Source organism: Nematostella vectensis, chromosome 3 (genome assembly GCF_932526225.1).
Source record: "Nematostella vectensis chromosome 3, jaNemVect1.1, whole genome shotgun sequence".
Taxonomy (NCBI): Eukaryota; Metazoa; Cnidaria; class Anthozoa; order Actiniaria; family Edwardsiidae; genus Nematostella; species Nematostella vectensis.
The window spans coordinates 5,965,136-5,986,247 of record NC_064036.1 but is presented as its reverse complement, the minus strand read 5'-3'; the positions used below and the strand labels follow the sequence as shown (position 1 = coordinate 5,986,247).

At 39.1% G+C, this 21,112-nt stretch overlaps 2 protein-coding genes across 4 annotated transcripts; one reads left to right on the top strand and one right to left on the bottom strand.

The window, feature by feature from the left end:
* Window positions 1-15: 15 nt before the first annotated feature.
* On the top strand, window positions 16-5,149 carry LOC5512730 (GTP-binding protein ypt2). 2 transcript variants are annotated; one of them, XM_032382156.2, is made up of 9 exons: window positions 17-197; window positions 845-905; window positions 1,250-1,310; window positions 2,012-2,089; window positions 2,303-2,392; window positions 2,714-2,725; window positions 3,134-3,199; window positions 3,479-3,526; window positions 4,385-5,149. In XM_032382156.2, the coding sequence occupies exons 1-9, from the start codon at window positions 50-52 to the stop codon at window positions 4,469-4,471; spliced, it is 651 nt and encodes a 216-aa protein (XP_032238047.1). In that variant the 5' UTR covers window positions 17-49; the 3' UTR covers window positions 4,472-5,149. The 2 variants fall into 2 exon arrangements, with proteins under 2 accessions (XP_032238048.1, XP_032238047.1); XM_032382157.2 differs by lacking the exon at window positions 2,714-2,725 and having other exon boundaries at window positions 16-197.
* Window positions 5,150-6,143: 994 nt separating this feature from the next.
* Window positions 6,144-19,589, bottom strand: LOC5512719 (cold shock domain-containing protein E1). 2 transcript variants are annotated; one of them, XM_032382153.2, is made up of 26 exons: window positions 19,445-19,589; window positions 17,559-17,691; window positions 17,227-17,452; window positions 16,914-17,035; window positions 16,280-16,315; window positions 16,034-16,067; window positions 15,228-15,324; window positions 15,031-15,125; window positions 14,711-14,779; window positions 14,310-14,366; window positions 14,079-14,179; window positions 13,307-13,370; window positions 13,154-13,216; window positions 12,984-13,070; window positions 11,768-12,026; window positions 11,424-11,506; window positions 10,850-11,065; window positions 10,410-10,607; window positions 10,011-10,183; window positions 9,531-9,720; window positions 8,627-8,785; window positions 8,442-8,549; window positions 7,590-7,673; window positions 7,246-7,322; window positions 7,053-7,115; window positions 6,144-6,747 (listed from the first exon to the last, which is right to left on the bottom strand). In XM_032382153.2, exons 3-26 carry the CDS (start codon window positions 17,248-17,250, stop codon window positions 6,558-6,560), a joined length of 2,649 nt encoding a protein of 882 aa, XP_032238044.2. In that variant the 5' UTR covers window positions 17,251-17,452; window positions 17,559-17,691; window positions 19,445-19,589; the 3' UTR covers window positions 6,144-6,557. The 2 variants fall into 2 exon arrangements, with proteins under 2 accessions (XP_032238044.2, XP_032238045.2); XM_032382154.2 differs by lacking the exon at window positions 16,280-16,315.
* Window positions 19,590-21,112: the final 1,523 nt, after the last annotated feature.

The following is a 21,112-nucleotide window of genomic DNA, read 5'->3' as shown; positions in this document are numbered from 1 at the left end:
CCTTTTGAGTGATACTGCTGACCAGTTGTCATGTGCAATATATCACAAGATGGCATCGAACTCACAATCGTCCCCGGAAAAAGATTTCGAAGCTACTTACAAAATACTAGTGTTAGGTGATAGCGGGGTTGGAAAAACATGCTTGATTTTTAGGTTTGCTGAGGATATATTTTCTGATAGTTATATCTCAACTATAGGTGAGTTGGCCGCAAAGCTTGTATAAATCATCTCTGCAATTGATTTGACTACGGGTATAAGTATAACTTAAATGATAGCTGGGTGAAAGCGAAACTCAAATATGCATTTAAAAAAAAATACAAAGCGCATTTTATTTAGACTGTGTATGCATATTTTTCTCTTTTTTGGCATTTTGTTTAATAAGCCCGGACGAATTAAGTGAATAATAGATACTACCTGGGAATGCTATTTCCACCTAATATAATAAGAATGCAAACTTGCAACATTGTTCTATTCCGAGATACATATTTTTGTTTTACTCCCTAAATGTTGTTGGTAAGTTTTTCTTACCGTTGCCTTACTGTGAAAATAATGATTAATCCTAAGTGAAGAACCCTAGATTGTTTGATTTGTAAGGACAACAACTAACCGTTTTACAGATTATGCATTTTTAATGATTGTCTGATGATATTGTTTTCATACTAAGCGAAAAATATGTGGTTTTTATTGTTTCGATTCATAAAGTCTATTGACTTGGTATGGAATTTGGTTTCAAAAAACACCCTGACACCTGATTTTGTTCTATTAAAAATATGGTTTTATTCTGCAATCTCTCAAATAATGTGAATTTGTGAAATCTTGAATAATTCAGTTTTATATAACACAGGTATCGATTGCAGAAGTAGGGTGGTTGATTTAGATGGACAGAGAATAAGACTACAAATATGGTATGGTATACTATGCACTATTATTAGAATTTTATTTACTTAAACTTTAACTTAGATGTTATATTTGCAGGATTCCTAAACCCTAATGTTTTTTTTTTAACCCCCCCCCCCCCTTTTGAAAAAAAATGTGTATGTATGGCATATATTGTTTGTGTGTAGATCTAGCCAGTGGGTGGACTCAGGGTCTGTCCCCCACCCCTCCCCCCATGAGAGAAAAATGCATTTAATGAAAATTCCACTAATTCACCCCCTGCTAAACTTGTTTAAATAAATACCAGCTCTACTTTCAAGAGATCCTGACAGGCCTCTTTGAAAAATACATTTTTGCTATTTTAATTTTCTAGGGACACTGCTGGCCAGGAGAGATTCCGCACACTGACAAGCGCATATTACAGAGGAGCTATGGTTAGTTTTCAGTGTTTACAATTCAGGTGTATACTGACAGATCCAGACTCTATTAAAGCGAGGTGGACAAAGTAAGAATGAAAAGAGAAGGGTGTGGATATACAGGCCCGTACCCAGGGGGTGGGGTGCAGGGGGTGTGTTCGTACCCCCCAACAATGCAGGAAAGTCCACTTCCGCTTCACAATAGACATGCTATTTGTAGACAAAACTTTAAAGCATAAGCGAATTAAATAAAAAAAAGGCATTCTAGATCACTCTGGTAAGTATAAAAGTCAAATATTTTTATAGCTAGATCGATAGTAAAAGTCCCGTGGAGAGACTGCAATGGTATAAAAAATACCCTTTATATGTTCTTTTGAGGGTGGTCGGAATTTTATCAGAAAACTCCCCCCTACCACTCGGAAAAGTTAAGTCCATTAATTCGCACCCCCAAGGAAAATCCTGGGTCCGACGGGCTGGATATAATCCAAAAACAAACTTGGAAACCATCAAAATGAGGAATGGATAGCCACTACAGCTACCCCCTGGATTTGATCTTGTGGGCATCAGCACCACCCTGTGAGGAACCCCTCCCACCCCAAAGAGACAGTAAATGTCAACTTTCGTTTCCTAATAAAGCAATGCTGGTGCATAACAGACACTTTTGAATGCATGTGATGCGTGAAAATGATAATTTCTGTGCTTTTTACATTTGTTCGTAGGGTATTCTGCTTGTGTATGATATAACGACTGAAGATTCATTTAAGCACATCTCTCAGTGGCTTCAAAATATCGAAGATGTAAGTACACTTGTGGCTTGAGTAGTATTTTTCCGAGACTCTGTAGTCCTGGGTAACCCTTGCATACATGCAGGTATTTTTTTTAGTATTTTATTGATTTTTTTTTGCAGTTGCAATATAGCGACATTGACTCTAAATTCAAAAGACCACTTTTTAGTATCTCAAAACATTTCTGCAATGGTGGTCATAAAGCATTTATTTTGTTCTTGACAGAATGCATCACCTAATGTATGTAAAGTACTTCTTGGTAACAAGCTAGATGCTGAAGATGAACGTGTTATTGACGCCCAGCGCGGAAGATCTGTACGTATACATATAATCATCACGTACATATACGTAATGTAGGGTGTTCATATACGCAACACGTGCGTCACACACGCTTCACGGCGGACACGTCGAACACATCACATGCGTGTGTATGTACGCATGATGAGCTGTGTGTTGACTAGGTCTTATTGAACGTAGATTCATACAATTCTCACGTGCGTTGCCATTTTCTCATTTGCATGTTCATAGGTTGAGATTACGTATTCTTATAAATACTAACGTTTTAATTGTTCTCTGTCTTTTTTTTGCTTCTGGTGACGGCCGTTAACCCATCATCACATCGACTCATCACTCCAGCTATGCGAATATGTTAGTGATCATTATTTTCTCTTTATTCCAATCTTTTGCACTCTTAAAATAACACTTGAACAAACTAAGCGCAATGTATTCGCATGCAGCAAAGTGAACTGGATTTGTGCGTTTTGTTGACATATTTTTACCTGTGTACACACTGCTGTTTGTATTCACCCTCAGGCCTTTTAATTTAAAACACTCGATACATGTTAACTAGAAGAATCAAATTATGAAAGGAGAATTTCAAAGGGAATACGGCTAACCACCTCAGAATAATTCTGTTAATATGGAAAGTGCTCTATTTTTCTCATTTTTCTTCCCCGCGTAGAGAAATTAATGGCTGTGCAATTTTATAAAAATGCGCGGTTTATTTTGTTAATATTTTAGTACATTTCTTTAATTTTTGGCAATGTTTCTGTTTAGGTTGGAGAAGACAATAATCTAGAATTTTACGAAGCGAGTGCAAGAACAGGAGAAAATGTTCAACAGGTAATAAATTTGTACGAAAATCCTTTCTCGGGGCGTGCCGCGCATAATAAAAACCTGCGCGAAGGCACAAGAAACATGAGACGGGCAACCGAAAAGGGGCTTTGCAGCCAAGTGCTAGCGCTCAAACCGGGTTTCCTGTGCTTCTCTTGAAGTGGATAAAAGGATTTCCTGTGACGTCACATCCCTTACCCACCACAGGTCTTGACCGCGAGACAAGTAAAACATGACTACAATATTTTCTATACAGACAAGAGTGCATTCAAAATTTGTATTTTTCAGGCATTTATGGCAGTTGCAAGAAAAATCAAGGAACAACGAGAAAGACAGGTATTACCCGGATGTAAAAAGTATGCGAAAAAGCACGGCATCCATAAAGGGCACTTTTGCCTGGTGCACACTAGTGACATAACGACATGGGCGCGCGCGCTATGTTTAGCCCGACTTAACGACATGGACATATGACATAAAAGAAAAAACATGTTTTTTTTCTTATGTTGTTATGTCCATGTCGTTATGTCGATATGTCGTTAGTGTGCACCAGGCATTAGGCTAGCCATTTCAGCTTCTGTTTAACAAATAGATGCGTCTGTCCTCCAATAGATGCACAAATGACGTCACAGTGTGACATGTACCAAAAGGTACGCAACGAGACGCAGTCGACTGCAGTTCGTGACACGCTGTGACGTCTTCTGTGCATCTATTAGAGGACAGACTAAAAAAAAAGAGATATATCTGTTTTATACAACAATAAAAATGTTTTCTTACGTTGCAATCTAGTTTAAAGGTGGTGTTACACTGGATAACATGCAACAAAAACATGTGTGTATCGTATCAATTCTGGCATGTTGCAAAACATATTTTACACGGAATAACTTTCTAGATATTGGTCATTTTGTGATGCATATTTTTGAAGCGGGTTCAAAAACTCGCAACATGTTGTCGAGTGAAATGATGCGCGGGAAAGTCAAAAACTTTCTACAATACAATGTATCGCGAAAAGTGTTTGTAACGTGCTATCCCGCGTAACACCACCTTAATATAGTATAAACTGTTTCTTTGCTTTATACCTTGAAAACCTAATTTCCATTTAAAAGTTATGCTTTGCAGGTCCGATTAAGTGCACTCCGTCGCCCTAATACCCCTTTTTAGTTTTGTGCTTATTACCGGTTTTTGGTCTGTTTTTAGGGAATGCGCTTCCAATACAACGAGGGATTCGCACCTATAACGGGGGAGGAAGAGAAAACACAGTCGCGGGGTTGCTGTGGTACCTAATACAATCCTTATATTTGCGTGACGTCATTATACAATGCCACAGTAGTCTCTGGCAGGCATTAAGCCGTTGAAAGAATAATGAACAATACCACAAATTCTGGACGAAAAGCTTTCACTCGGGCTTGCTTCAAATCCTATTCTAGATCTGGATCATGATCTCCCTCGCCCGCTATTGGAGGAACAGTGGTTCCTCTGTTTAGCAGCCACCCTCGGGACCGTGCATGTGCTGGGAAAGCTTACCTTCAGTTAGAAACCGTCACAACATGTTGGAGTTATGCTGTGTTACTTGAATGCTCGCTTAACGTCAAATTTGTGTCTCTCTCAAAAATAACTTTTACATTCTTTCTTTCAAAAATGGGATTTTCATGTACCACTGTTGGTCCGTGTAAGAATTGTTAAGGGCTCAGCAATGTTGCCCTGCTTTGCGTTGTGGCCAACCGAGCCTATGTCAACGAGTTTGGTTGATGCCTCCATTGGTCAGTAGATAAATCGAGAGAGCGGACTCTACGTCCAAAAAAGCTATCCTAAAAAGTTATCCTAAGAAGCTTGCGTATATAAAAATGATTCCAGCTTTGATATGAATAACAATATTATTAGCATGTTTATCAAGATTGATACGCTAGGTTAATTAAATGTTTGAAATATTTTACCAAAAAATAAAAAACTCATTGATGTCGACGTTCTTCCTTTGTCTTCTATCTTAATAATATGCTAGTCCCTGCTTTCGAGTGAATAAAAAAACAGGGAAGAAAACCCGAGAGGCGCGCGGGACTGGGCTCTCTACGGTACCCGGGGACGGGCGGGGGCGGGACTGGGCTCTCTACGGTACCCGGGGACGGGCGGGACTGGGCTCTCTACGGTACCCGGGGACGGGCGGGATTGGGCTCTCTACGGTACCCGGGGACGGGCGGGCAAAATCAATTTCAAACCTAAGGCATAGCACTTTAGGTGTGGACAACAGAAATTCGTACCCATAGAGGATAGTTCACTGGTTGTGGTCAACAGCAACTCCTACCCCTAAGAGAGCACATTGGGTGTGGTCAACAGCAGTTCTTACACCTAAAAGATACGGTACCCGGGAACGGGCGGGCAAAATCAATTTCAAACCTAAGGCATAGCACTTTAGGTCTGGACAACAGAAATTCGTACCGCTAGAGGATAGTTCATTGGTTGTGGTCAACAGCAACTCCTACCCCTACAGCAGTTCTTACACCTAAAAGATAGCACATTATCTAAGCACTAAAACCGACATATTTTCATTGTTTTACTGAATTGCGGTCCATAAGACTCCAACAATGAGCACAATTCTTTTCCACTCATGTTCAGTTATAAGGATGCGATGATCCACTAGCTTGATACCCTAAGGGGAAGCCGCTATCCCATATGGGGATAGCTACGAGGTGACCTTCGAATCATATATGGGGATAGCTACGAGGTGACCTTCGAATCATATATGGGGATAGCTACGAGGTGACCTTCGAATCATATATAGGGATAGCTATGAGGTGACCTTCTAATCATAATATATGGGGATAGCTACCAGGTGACCTTCGAATCGTATATGGGGATAGCTACCAGTTGACCTTCGAATCGTATATGGGGATAGCTACGAGGTGACCTTCGAATCATATCTGGCTGCTCAACATTTTTACAAAGATTGCAGGGCAACGGGTACCACAAACATTGAACTTTATTTCACATCAGCTTACTCGAAATCGTAATAAAAAACTATACGACCGCCGTCCAAACGATGCTACAAACTCAAGCGCACAATATTGTTTTTTAGATGTCATGACAAAGGGCCTAATCTAGCATTCTACCACTAGTACACACTCTAATACACTATAATACATAGGCTAGAGGCACAGAGCTTTCAGAGGATCAATTTGTCCCAGACTTAGTACTTTGGGTACAGGGCAACATAGACGGGACTTTGTCTGTACTCAGTATTTCTTAGACACAAGAGTAGGGATTTGGTTCTTCAAAGAAATTTTGTTTGCCGTGAGATTTTGATACATGATCTTTAGATATAAATTGTTAAGTTTTTGGATAATTGAGCGTAATTCAGGGTTAATGTCATTTGGTTTCACTCCTCGCAGATCTTAGCCACCAACTCTTCCATGGGACAGCCGTCGACACCAGCTGCTTGCATACTGAGACAGTCTGCCTGTGGCAGCTCAGGGTTGTCGGGGGTCTGGGGCGGGTCGCGTAGGGTTCTCTGGTAGGTAAAGCCTCGCGTGCCGTCTGGCGCGATCGGTTTGCGGATCACCATTACTCTGAAATAAGGCATACCGTAAAAGCTCTATCCCTTTCAAGCCCACTCCCTAGAGCACACATTTCAAAATAAGCTCCCCCCTCCCCCTAGAAGAAGTAAGCAACATATAACATAACAAGCTTAAAGAAGAACCAGTGATACAGCTTTGCCTTGTTTAATGTAAAACGTACACTTAACAGATTTCAATATAAACCACATCACTCTATCATGTCCTCCTGCCTCTGACAATGTGGGACACTTAATACCAAGCGAATGAGCCGACAGAATGAAAAAGGAAAGAGGGAAAGGCATATTTATAAAACTCACATTGGCTTGGAGACAACATCCACCGCAGTCTTGCGCATTAGGTGCTCCGGACGCTGAGTCTCACTGCAAGTATAACAAACCACCAGTATTAGAAGATGCGCAGATAAACAATGGCGGATGCCGTACCATGGATGGTTGATAGAACAATATGAGAAAAAGATTGTCCAAGACAATGAAAGATATGCAAGCTCACCTGATTTTCCGCACGTTTACAGCGCTAAGCTTTCCTCCTCGCTTCTGTACAACAAAGAACTCAACCTCATCACCAGCCTTAGAACAAAACAAATACCGTTAAACTACGATCGGGAGAGTAGATGCGCAAAACGCTAAAAATGTTACAAAGACAATGCAATTGCGTGTCACACGAAAGCGATTGCGTGACGTGACTGCGCTTGCATTACATATGGCATTTGACAGCGATTGTGTAACATGTAACCTCTATTGGGTGACACGTGACTGTGATTGCGTGACAAACGACTGGGTCATGTGAGTAAACACGCGACTGTCACGCCCATGTCACACACTAGGACTACAGACCTGAAGCTCCACGTTCTCCGCAACCTCGCTGATATGGAAAAACAGATTTTTGCCCTCCTCGTTCTCGTGGCCAATAAACCCAAACTGCGAAAAAAAAAAATAAGGAGAAAGCGGCATTTCAAAGGCACTCACTGTTGCATCATGAATACGGGAATACGACATAGTGCAAGAAAACGAAAACTCTTCAACATTACCCATTGAAGTATTCAAATCTTTTTTTTATTGTTACACAGTTCTAGATTAATAGCTATGTGGGTCAACATACATAAACCTGCGACACATCTAGGCGTTCGCCAGCGAATTTGATCGGACGTCTAGATGGATAGAGCAAAAAAATGGCAAGTTTTCCCAAAATAAGGTCTGGTTAACTTCGGTAAGCTTGAATTTTTGCATAGAGGTTCCTTATGTTATGTTAACCAACAGATCAAAAAGTGCTTTTTTCTAATGGATTCGTCTTCGAGATATGAGGCTTGAAGTGCACTTTTCAAATGTTCAAAGCATGAATTCTCCTCGATTTTAGGGAGAAGTCGGGCTCTGATCAGAAATTAAGCCAACTTTACTCGCTAATATCTAAATTTTTATATCTTTTAAATGTCTTTAAAATTTGAAATTAAGCATTTGGTCAGAGGAACTCCTTGTGTGCGGAATCTTGAGCTTATATATCGATAATTGGAAAATTTCATGCCATTTTTTTTGCTCTGTCGTCTAGATGTCGGCAGCAGACAGACCTGGCGATGTTCAGTCGGCGAATTAGATTCAATCGTACGAGCGTACAAAATCGCCTATTGTGTCGTAGGCTTTAGAGGAATCGCTCAGCTTTGAGATCTTCTTCAGTTAGGGTGCACCACTAACCTGGCCTTTGACGGACTCCACGCGTGCGCGAACACGCTGTCTCTCCGGCGTCACCTTCATCGCGCGCTTGCAGCCGGTCTCTCTATCGACGCCGATTTGAAAACGAACCTGAAAAGAAGGAAAAAAACAATAGCCAGTAATTCATTAACCTGTTTGGCGCAGAGTAATATCCGTAATCGGCTTACCCTGTCGCCACACTGGAGCACAGTCTTCTTATCAATCAAGCTGGTGATGCCATACTCGACCGAGAAGGCCTGGGCAGGCGCTTTCTCAAAGACATCATCATTGGGTTCCTTCTCTTCTTGCGCAACCACTTGCTCAATCAAACCAGAGTACTCTTGTTGCTGCCACACAGAATCACCCACCGTTAGCACGTAATCTTACCGAGTTCCGTTTTCCTTTCTTTAATATGCCAGTAATGTACATAGTTACAATACAGGGGGGATACAGGGGGAGGGGTGGATTGGGTGTATATCCACCCTCCTTTTTAAGTGAAAGATCTGAGATCTATGTGACCTACCAAGAACCACTGGATCAGTTATAAGCTGTCTATCTGGCCATTACCCACCCCCCATTTTGAAATCCTGTATCCGCCCCCGCAATACAAGATATGCCACCAACCAAACCTATACAGATAGGCAAGTTCAAACAAACACTGGAAACCAAACTATATCGTACGTGGCATCTATCCTTTGGCATGACATACCGCCTGATTAAAAAAAACTAAAGCGTTTTCGAATTCTCTAAAGAAATCAAGCTTTTCTTACTCTCTGGAACAGCTCGAACAAGCTTTATCTCTCTAGACAAGTACTTTATAAGCTCCAGACTTCAAATGCCTATGCATGAGTCCGTTTTCCCGTGTTTGTTATTCAGAGTAGACTCTAGTTTTTTTTCTATATTCTGTTCACAAAAGAACTAGTCTTCCTAGGCTAGTGCGAAAACCATTTTGGTTAAGGCCTCAAGGCTCACTAATCAAAGTACTCATTTATATTAGTTGTTGCATGATTGTACATTATGTTAGTGAATAAAGAGTTCAATCAGGTGAAAGAAATGTTGATTGATGTTCTATAAGCTGGCCCTTATGGATACCTGTGGGTCGGCACGACGGAGAGGCCTGAGCACTACTCCATCATGCACTTCCGGTTGAATCTCCTCCTGTGGGATGGTCCCCTTAGGCAGCTTATTCAAGCCCTCTGCGCTAACCTTTCCCCCTTTAAATTTGAGCGAGTACTCGATTTCATCACCAAGCTCCAGTTTGCTGGGGTCGTCATTCCACTCGCTGATACGACAAAAGAAGATGGTATCAGTGTTGAAATTAATTTGGGAATAAGTTGGTATGGGAGGCTATCAAAACAATACTGGTCAACCATTTCATTTAGAATGTCTTTAATATAAGCCCTCTAAACACTTGTTATTCTCAAGACGTATTAAAAAAAAATACACTTATCGGTATAAAGTGAAGTATACACTCACATAATTTACAGCATAAAAAACGGTAAAAAAAGCATACATGACCAAGCTAATAATCCCCAATAAAATCAAACAGTGCAAAATGGGTAGAGGGTTTACCTGTAATGAAAAAACACTTCCTTGTCATGGTCGCTAGTCTCTAGGAAGCCGTAGTGTTCTTTCAGCGTAGCAACAAAGCCATAGCGCTTGATATCAGTGTTTCTTGTCACCACCACGATATTGGCTGCTCTCCTGAAGCCGGTCCTTTGACTCTCGGTCAGATTGAACTTGACCTGATTAAAATTATATCCACAAAAGGTTAGATGGAAATATTCTTATTATTATTATATGCAATATACTTTTTGCCATACCACTCAAGTACAAGAAGGAGTGATTAAACTTGACAAAGAAGCCTAGAAAAACTGACCAAGGTTATCACTATCATTATTACCATCATCAAATTGTTATTATGCATTCAACTAAAATAAATTTGCAAACATTCGTTTCCCTGAGACTCACCAAGTCCCCAAACTGTGGAGCCGCCCTGATATCGCTGTTCTTCTGGATGTCAAATGAAACCATCTTCTTGACCCCTTTGTCCTCGTAGCAAATCAAGCCAGACTCACTATCCCTTGAGTCCTGTTTATGTGGACTCCTTCCAGTAAACATGGGCTCCCTATCCACATAACCCTGATAAATCTCTTCAGTAGTAGTATCCTGGAAACGAGAGATAGAGTAGTGTCAGGGGCTGGTGGAATGTTTGAGCATCATAACAACTTACAGTGGTAACTTTAATTGATAACTGAGATAAATCAGGTTAAAAAAATTACCAAGCAAGTATTATGACTTTTTCTCAAATGGGATATGTAAAACGTATGTCAGGAGGTAAATTTGTTTACTCCAATACATTTCTGGGCACCCCACTGAATCATCACAGCAGATTTTGTGGAGATACTTACTCCAAATTGTATAGTTCCCTTGGGTAGAATCCTGACTTTGATGGCATTAACTCGCTTCATAGAGTTTGAATCCTCTGTGATACTGAATTCCACCTCATCCCCAATCTGGATTTGACGGCTTGACTCCACCAGTTCGCTAAAATGGAAGAACATCCTTGCATCACGGTCACAGCAGCGGATGAATCCAAAGCCATCCTTCAGGGCAGCAACTACTCCCTAGGAGAAAAACCATAAAAAAGGATTGTCAGACTAATTAGACGAGTAATCTTGCTTAGGAAAAAAAAACTAGGAATAAGTGGAAAAAGCTATGCTAACAATCATTGATCACAAAAGCCAGAAATATGGTGACAAATTGTCCTTTGAGCACTGTTTTTCAAAGCCAAAAATATGGGTGCAGGGCACTTTGTTGTCTGTACATGAGAACATGGAGTGAATCTCATTGTTTTCTTTTGAAGCCAAAAAAATGGAAAATCCCCTTAACAGGAGTGAGATATTCAAGGGTGGGCTGAAAGTGGGCGGGTTGGCAAATCCAATCCCATTCTGGTTTGACCATCCACGGCTATCACTAGCTTACCATTTCCCTGTTGTCTCCTTTCTCTGGTTCAGCGACCTTGACGAGAGTGATGTTGGTTGCTCTCCGCAGAGAATCGCGACGATCTGACATTAGAAGAAAAAGCTTTAAACAATTCCACACAGTTACAATGAAACACCAAAGCAGTATACTGTTGATAATACATCACAAGTGAAAATTTTAAATTTTGATTCTAATTCTGTAGATTTCCAATCATTCATTCAGCTCATTCAACAACATACAGTACTTCTAGCTAAGCATTGAAATTGAGCCCTGGAACTACTAGCATTTACCAAACTTCAACACCCAGAAAATGCATCAGGTCTCAAAACAAACTTGACACTTACCTACAGCAATATTAAAATCCACTATATCCTTGGTTCTCAAAGAGAATTCTCCACTGACGTCCCGCTCACTGAACACAATGTCTGATGGCCCATCATCTGTCTCAAACACAATCCGCCCATGAAGTGGGTCATGCTGCCGCTTGGCAGATGACTTGCTGAGTGGACGATCTATCACCCCCTGGTAACGCTTCTCACTGACATCTTCAAATGTCACGGTACCCTCAGGTAGCTTCTTAATGCGCATAGCTACTTCTTTTCCCTGAAATCACAGATGTTGGGGATGTTTCAGAATGTTTAAGAGCTACGTGTCAGATATTGCAGATCAGCTTAAGAACACTTTATACAAGCTAACGACTCATAGTAAACAATCTCTGACAAAGTATCCACTTATTTCTAACTCATTCATGAAATTTGATATGCAGAATTAATGTAGAGATTTAAGGCTGGATTGAAAGAATGAAGGAAATATCTACAGGGAGTTCCATGGTTCATATTTTAGAACTTCTACATCTTCAGCTTGTGTATTTCTTTCAGTAAAGGTGCTTGTACGTTTAGTGAAATGTGACAAAAATGTGTTGAAATCAGATAGATAGATAGATAGGGGTTTTATTCAATTGCCATGGCAGTATTACAGACTGAATTAAGGCAAAGGGCCAGCACATATAGCGTTATACTATTACAGAAATCGATAAGTAACAAAGTCACCAAAGCGTTTAGTTACAGAAATATGTTTGTAGGTATTCATACTGCCGGATCTTAGTGAGTATCCATGCACATTATTAATTACGCCTCCAGTAATTACAGATCGAAGGGGTTCTAGCTCCTTAGCGGAGGTCATGAGACTGATACAAAGCTCGCGCCTGTGGTCAGCAAGACTTTGGAGCCCGCTGGCTTCCAAGGCCTCCTTGTATCGTAGATGGGGTAAAACGATACGGAGGGCCCTCTTTTGGATGCCCTCAACAATGTCGACAAGGAACCCTGTTATGTTAGCCCATACTGGACCTGCGTACTCCACAACAGATCTAACGAGTACACAATCACTTCTTCTGTTCATAATTGTTTAAGGTACTACAACTCAGCCACCTTAGCTAACCACCTCAGCGATAGTGTTACATTTGCAATTCAACTTGAGCCCACGCACCTTAACTTAAGGTGACCTTCCTTGAAACTACACCATATGTAGCTCCTCCACATTTGTTTTATCTAAGACACTTACATTTCTGGGTTGAATAATAAACTCTACATCATCTCCTAAGGTCAACTCATTGATGTCATCCAAGAACTCACTGTAGTGGAAGAAGATCTGTGAAGTATATACAAATTATCATTACATGTACATTGAAGTGAAAACAGGCAGAGCACACAAAGTATTGCCCTTCAACTTACCTCACTGACTTTATCTGCTCTCTCAATGAAACCAAATGATTCCTTCATGGAAGACACAACCCCCTGAGAAGACGAAGGAGCTAGTCAGCACAAACAGTAAACAGACTATCAATAAAATTAACAAACTAACGAGCAATCACCAAACTGACCTACCTGATACTTCTCTGCCTTGGCAGTCTCCAACAGCATAACATCCTTTGCTCTGCTAACACCTGTCCTGTTTATCAAATGCAACCAAATGGAAAATTAATAAAATGCAATAAAATAGGGCAAGTTAACAGAATGCAAAGAAAAACAAAACAAAACAAAAAAACATTAAAAAGTTAACAAAATGATTAAATACTGTATCTATTGTAGGGGCACTTGCATAGGATAAAAGGGATTTTAGTTTTTTTTTTTTTCGAAAGCCATAAAGCAGTCAAAATCATGTGGAATAATTTACTATCCAAATTTATTAAGTGGCCTTTGATCTATTAAATACAATATTGAGTGGTTATAAATGAACTAAAATACCGCTTTTCAGTTTTGTTATGTAAAAATATACTCAAACCTTGAAATCAAATAGAGTGAACCAACTAGATCATTTGCAATATATATGTTATCCTATTCACAGATCGGCTCCTTTTCCTTATTTACCACTTGTTGATGAAACCTTAACCTTGATTTAAGGCAAATGTAAGCAAGTGGGACAAACTGTTCTTGGAGAAGTCATTCACAATTAGAGACTCCACCACCTATAAATTTACTGTATTATTATCAAACATGTAGGTGGGAATAAATGAGATGATTATCTTGATGGCGACCTACAGTATCCCAAAAATAAAATCAGTTCTGCTCCACCTTTACGTTATTGTCACTGGGTTTTATTCTTGCACAAATTTCTGATGTAATTCAATATCTGCTCAAATCTTCAAGTAATTATTACCTCTTGTCAATAGAAACAACAAACTGGACTTTGTCTCCTTTGTGAATTGGCATATTGGGGTCCTTGCAGTCATTGGCAGAGAAAGACAAGTAGAAACACTCCTGGTGATAGAAAGAAAGTAGGAGAGAGTTGTTAAGATAATGCAAAATAATGTACAGTTACAAAAAATTCTGCTGCTTCCATTAATGCAAAATAATGTACAGTTACAAAAAATTCAGCTGCTTCCATTACCCCTTTGATCTCATAGCTAATCCGTCCAAACTCAGGATCATTGTATCCATTACTTGGCTGAAAGATAGCAAAAGCAAGATAAATTGTTATAAAAACAGAATGACTACTATCTACTATATGAGGCTGCTATTATGGACACAAACTGAATTTTAAATTCTAGAACACCACTCCAAAAAATATTTTGCTGGTATCTGAGTCTTGTGCTGTCCATTTTTCGCCGATTCTGCTATCTCTTTGGGTTAAAAATTCCTTCGACCACACCCAATTTGCTATCTCTTAGGGGTAAGAATTTAATCACCTCATCTGTTTTTATCGGAGTCCCCCCCCAGGTCTAAGTACCTCCCTAGTCCAGACACTCACTACGGTACTTCCAAAATTAAGTTCACAAAAGATTCACTCACAGAGCGACCAGGTTTGAGGAGTCGAGCTTCCGCATCAACTATACCAGTGACTTGCTCCTCACTGCAAATCTACAGATAAAGCAAAGAGATTGCATACGAGAGTGTTGGTTGGACACGGAGGGATGTGGTCCAGGCTTGAGAACCAGGTTAGTGTTAAGCAACTATTATATGGGACATGTCATGCAAGAAGAGCCTGGACAATATTACTTACTAAAAGTAACCAGATTTACATCTGATTTAATTATTTTCTCTATAGTTATTCTAGGTTCTTGCTAACACTTGTGAAAAACTTTCATTCTCTTCACTGAAAAACCACTCACCTCAAAGGAAACAGTGCCTGGAGTAAGTAGAACGATGTTGACTGCTACAGGCTTTTTTGATCTTTGGTCACAAGAGACACCAAATTCAACTTCATCTAAAAATCAAATATTTGAGTTCTCCAGTCAACTTACATTGTGTCCCCATCCATCTTACCCCATTGAATGAGTCACTGACAAAATTTGTAAAGACAGCATACCTCCAATTCTTAAATCATCCAAATCTCCTTTGTACTGGCTGTAGTGGAAGAAGATCCTCAACTCCCGCTCACAGCACTGGATAAAGCCATAGGAATGCTGAAAAGACATAGCCAACATAAGCAAGACATAGCCAACATGCACATCACAGCTTGTATTAAAACCCAAAATTTAAGCTCAATGGCACATAAACAAGGGTCATAAAAATGTGCAAAAAAGTTTTAAGCTATATAAAAATATTTACAGAATATTTTTCTAACGATCTCATGAGCTATGTTTATGTAGCCAGGATATTTATCCATTATTGATGAATAATTCAAGCGAGTTACCAGGATATTTTCTATCAAATATGGTCAATAACGTATCAAACTTCATTTGTAGATTATTTCCCTTTCCCGATTAAGTTCCCTTTGAATAAACCGCTGTATTTTCAATTATAAACAATAACAAAGGAGTGGTTGATCGACATTCTTTAATAAGTTGTTAGTTTTGGGCCAACATTTTTACTAATTCTTTATTCCCACATTCCCCGCATTTTCAAAACATCAATTTGTTTTTGTCTTTTGGGATTTTCTGTTTTGCCAGTCAAATTATTCTAAGCCAATCAATTCTTGCCATCTCTCGCCTAGTGCAGTTGCCTGGCTTTCTGTCGTGACACTGTCTGGTGTTTGTCCAGAGGATAGCCAGGGCAGTGCACAAAGAGAGACTCTGATTGGCTCAGAATGGTTTTACTGACGGCACAGAAAACCAAAACAACTTGTGTTTTGAAAACGCAGGTTGTGATGCAACAGATTCGACAGTAACTCACCAGAAGTTTTTCAATGATTCCTGTTTCTCGCTCACTGCAACAACATACAAGAAAGTACTTGTTTAATGTAAATGTACTGTAAAAGATGATGCCATTACAACTAGTACTTTATACTGTACATCACTACAAAAACAGCTTACACTTACCACCCACAGACTCTACACTCTATGACAATTACAGCCAAGTACTATAGCCAACACACACACTCTACCACACATTAGAGAGAAGTTACCAGAAAAAGCTTACAGAGTATTTTCTGTAAAGAGTCCAGTCAAGGAAAACCTTGAACAGAAGAAAACATTAGAATAAAGCTCTATTATTATAGGTTAGTAGACTAAGAATGAGGGGCTAGATAGGAGAGCTTGGAAAATAATTGTCTGGCAATGCAATTATGTGGAAATAAATAATTATTGTTTTTTATCAGCACCTTATTGGTGATATACAGTGGAACCCTGTTAAACAGAATTTGTGTAAGACTACAGTAGTATCATGTTTGCCTAGGACTACTTTTTAGTCGTTTATACAAACTTCTGGCTAACTGTCTTTTGCCTCTTAAGAGAAAAAGCTAACACAGAGTTTCACTGAAAGATAAGCCTTAACCTATTAACAAAGGAAAAAAAAACAAGTTATGAATGTTGAAAAGATTACTAAAGGTGTATGTGATTTATTACTCTAAATAATTATTAGAATTATTATTATTCTATATTACTTGTGTGTTGTGCATGATGTAATGTACAATTTAAAAAAAAGCATTTATAAATCATGTTGTGGTCCCACCCCTTTTTCACTGCCGAGTGTGCACCAAGCATAGGCAGCTAGTACCCTACATTCAGAAAGAGCTATAGCTTAGTTAAAGCTAGTAAGCAAAAATACAGTTCACCTGGAGTTTCCATATCCATTCCCCTGAGATCTGCTGCGCTCTTTGGCCTTGGGAGGTGAGTAGTAATCTTGACTCTCATAGTCACTGTAGGTTTTGCATCTGTCCCTCCTATCATTGTATTCCTATAAAGCACCATCATCTTAAACTACTGCATGTGACAATAAACTACAGTCAGTCAAAGAAGGACTAGAACAGCATTAAGATTATCAAGATTTCGGCTGAAAATTATGTGTAGGTGAAAGTCTTGGTGCTTCAGAGAAATAGACGTATTTGGAAGTGGAATTGAATTCCCTGTAATTACAGTGTTACTCACCCTCCAGCTTGCATCTGTCGCCATGGTAATCCAAAACAATATAAAACGTGCCCTCAATGAAAAAATATATAAAAGTCTCTAGATTGTTTATATATTCCACTCCTAATATATATACTGTAGTATTTTGAAATGATTATAATTCTCCTGTACAATAATCTGATGATTCTGCAGCTCAGTGGCAGTCCATTGTCAATGCTTTTGCCTTTTAATATACACAAGGATTAACCTATAAATAGATCAAAACAGACGTGGCAGTTAGAAAACCACACTTTAAATTGTATCATTAAAAATTGTGAAAATAATAAAAGTATTTTCCACAGTAACCTACTTACACAATAATAAATTTCAAGCAAAACTTTTCTTTATAAGAATAGAGCTGATAAATGCAGAGAGAGAGTAGAATATTAAATGGTGATGGGAAAGGTGCTTTTTCTCAATCATCTCATCTTCTTAGGCTTGCATTTCCTGGCAAAAGAAACAAATAACCAAACATCAAACAAACAAATTCAGAAAGCCAATCACTCTCATTGCAGCTTGAATGTTGGATCACAACAGTATGGATACAATGTAGTACAACCTTTCTAGATAGGTCAGCCTACCAGTTAAAAGAGTATGAGCTCTTTAAAGGAATTGTGTATCTGTAAATCCAAGGGAGTGGCATACAGCCCACGCACTTATGCTTTTGGAAAAGCGTTTGCCATATTCTAAGGGTCTTTATTTTGGGATTTGGTGGCAACCTTACCCTTTTAGTAATTTTATTCTCACAAAAGTGAAAAATACATTCTTTTATATCTTATAACACTTAAATTTGCTGTAATATTTTCTCTCTGATTTGAATATACCAGATGGGTCCACGACAATCTTACAGTGCCCTTACCCCTTGGGGTAATAACTGTACATTTGAGATGACATGCGATATGAAATGGGCCTTTGATTATCTCTTAAAAGGTTTTTTGTAAATGTTGAACAATACAATGCTAGTATAAGAGAAAGTGTTTGCCTTTCTACACTTCATATATTGTGTAATACATGGTTATCTCTTTATGAAATGGCTTCTGCATTTTCAAAAATGGTGGAGGGCTGTTTCTAATTTTTATTGGTCCCCAACCCTCCTGGGTCAATATACAAATACAGTCAATATCACAATCCCCTTGGAACAGATTTTGGTTCAAAAGTGCTGGCCATGTTTTAGTGCCCTTGTCAGCCACACCTTTCCTATTGGATAGCATGTAATGTGCTAAAATCTTGAAATAACCATCTTAAAACAATGTTTAATTTTATTAAATTGAAAATATTGCATTGTTTTTTGCAAATCAGCACACACCTCCCTGGGACCATATGGGTAGGGGTTTCAAATGACTATCATTGTATTATTGTGCATAATACAAAGTGTTCATAATGCAGTTTATAAGTTATGGTATACAACATATAGGAGGTCTAATAGAAAATAGATTAAAAGCACTTTGCATATATTTCAGAGCCATTACACTTTGGCTGGCTAAGATATCTACGCTATTTCGATGGCCTTGATAAACAAGGTGTCTAAACAACAACCCCAAAAAAATAAAGCGTAATTCATTCTTTCCCAAAACAACTGCACTATCACACTGGGAAAGTGTCGATTTTGCTTATTAGGCGAAAACAATTGGTAATTTTATCAAATGTAAGTTATTGTTTGAAACATGCAAGTTGTGAAAAGAATTTTACCGTACCATGTGAATGCTCTTAATTTATTCCATTCCATGTCGAACAACTTTGAATATGAGAAAAATCAATAAAAAATCTTACAATGATGGATCAAGTAGCTAAAGCAAAGAGATATAGCTTAGAATATATCGAGTTAAACATATTCAACTTGACTATGACGAGGTCATAAACTCAGAGGCCAAAATATGTTTCTCGTTGAAGATGATCTCACTAGGGCACGCTAAAAAGTAAAACGACCCCAAACAAATAACAAGCCTGCACCTTACAACAAACTTTATTACCTCAGAACATTCATTGCTATTTCTTTCGGTCTATCAAAATATTATAAAACATATACAAGAACGCAAAACATCAATCAAAAAAATAAAATGCCTCGTCGCACGAAAGAGGTACAGATCGAATGATATTACTCGTGAACGAAATACTCGTTTTATCAATATAACACCGAAATAAAAATGTTTTTGTATAAATAACTGATGTTATAGGATGGTTTTGGAGGTGTGTAGCTTACCTTCTAGAGGAAAAACCCGGCATAAAGTTCGAGATGGTGATCTGAAAAGAACACCGTTCCGCCATCTTACTTCATAATAACACTTGCTTAGTGGTCATGTGACCTTGTGTACCACGTGCGCGGAGAAACACGGGTAGATCTTACTCCTCCCCATTCCCTCTCATGTGCAATCCACTCCATAAAAGCTGAAGCGTTTGATCGATTATTCTCAGAGGATAATTTTCTTGAGCTCGATTTTGCTCTCGAGTTTATCATGAGAAATAATGACTTTCAGGCCCGTACCCAGGGTTTTTCTTGGGGGTGGGGGGGAGGGGTGGTTGCAAAATCCGAAAAAGTGGACCTAATATTTCCTGGGGTAGGGGGGTGGAAAGGGATTTTTTTACATACCAGAGTGATCTAGCTGATGCTTTATCTACAAATAATAGCAAATTGCCGTTGTGTGTGTGTGTGTGTGTGTGTGGGGGGCGTTTGCACCCCCTGCACCCCCCTGGGTACGGGCCTGGTTTTTCCCATTCTGATGTGCCGCCCTACCACATCCTCTATGTCCCAGAGTGCACTTTGCGCGGCCTCGAAACGAAAAGACACTCCACTCCTTTCACGAGTTTTAAAAATTGGAAATAATGTTTCACGATAAACTGACGACAAGGCTCAATCTTCACTCGAAATCAGGATTCACGATTTTTAAAGAGCATAGACCACGATTCACGCTGATCAAATTTCGCCAATCACGAATCACGGCGAAGGTAGCAATCACGGATCACGGTTTTCAATTTGTCCTTTTCACTATTCACGATAAATAGGCCGTTCACGGATCACGAAAATAACCCTTACCGCCCCTGGGGTGGTAAAGCGGGTATGGATCACGTTTCACGGACCGAAAGATGGCCTTTTCATATTTCACGTTTTCAAAAACCGTAGTATCGCGTCCAAACCCTTATATTTAAAAAAAAAAAACTGGCATGAAATTTTCCAATTCTCAATATAAGCTCAAGATTCCTCATACAAGGAGTTCCTCTGGCCAAACGCTTAATTCCAAATTTTTAAGAAATTTAGAAGATATGAAATTTAGATATAAGCAAGAAAAGTTGGCTTAATTTCTGATCAGTGCCCGACTTATCCCTCAAAACGAGGTGAATTCATAATTTAAACATTTGAAAATTGCACTTCAAGCCTCATATCTCGAAGACGAATCTATTAGAAAAAAACACCTTTTGATATGTTGGTTTGCATAACATAAGGAACCTCTATGCAAAAATTACTTTAAAAGCTTACCTAAGTTAACAAGACCTTATTTTGGGAAAAATTGTCATTTATTTGCTCTGTCAAGAGGGTGGTAAAGCGGGTATGGATCACTTTTCACGAGCCCGAAAAAAGTTTTTTTCTCGTTTCACGGACCGAAAAATGGCCTTTTCACATTCCACGTATATCGCGTCCAAAACTCGAAAATAGCGTAATATCAAGTCCAAAAATCGCCAATACAGTAGTACCGCGTCCAAAACTCGCAAATACGGTAATATCAAGTCCAAAAATCGCCAATACAGTAGTACCGCATCCAAAATTCGAAAATACTTATATTTCCTGCATACGACAATACAAATCTATCTATTTTGGAAAGGTCACATGATTTTCGTTCAACACACTAAAAAACTTGAGCTAAATCTCGATTCA

What these genes read in the sequence shown, in the direction of transcription:
- LOC5512730 (XM_032382156.2), top strand. Translation starts at nt 50, where the DNA reads ATGGCATCGAACTCACAATCGTCCCCGGAAAAAGATTTCGAAGCTACT. An exon ending in TAGTTATATCTCAACTATAG is followed by an intron (nt 198 to 844) that starts GTGAGTTGGCCG and finishes TATATAACACAG; the next exon opens with GTATCGATTGCAGAAGTAGG. An exon ending in AGAATAAGACTACAAATATG is followed by an intron (nt 906 to 1,249) that starts GTATGGTATACT and finishes TTAATTTTCTAG; the next exon opens with GGACACTGCTGGCCAGGAGA.
- LOC5512719 (XM_032382153.2), bottom strand. Translation starts at nt 17,250, where the DNA reads ATGGCGACAGATGCAAGCTGGAGG. An exon ending in CTCCACAGTTTGGGGACTTG is followed by an intron (nt 10,184 to 10,409) that starts GTGAGTCTCAGG and finishes AATTTTAATCAG; the next exon opens with GTCAAGTTCAATCTGACCGA. An exon ending in TGGAGTCCGTCAAAGGCCAG is followed by an intron (nt 7,674 to 8,441) that starts GTTAGTGGTGCA and finishes TTTTTTTCGCAG; the next exon opens with TTTGGGTTTATTGGCCACGA.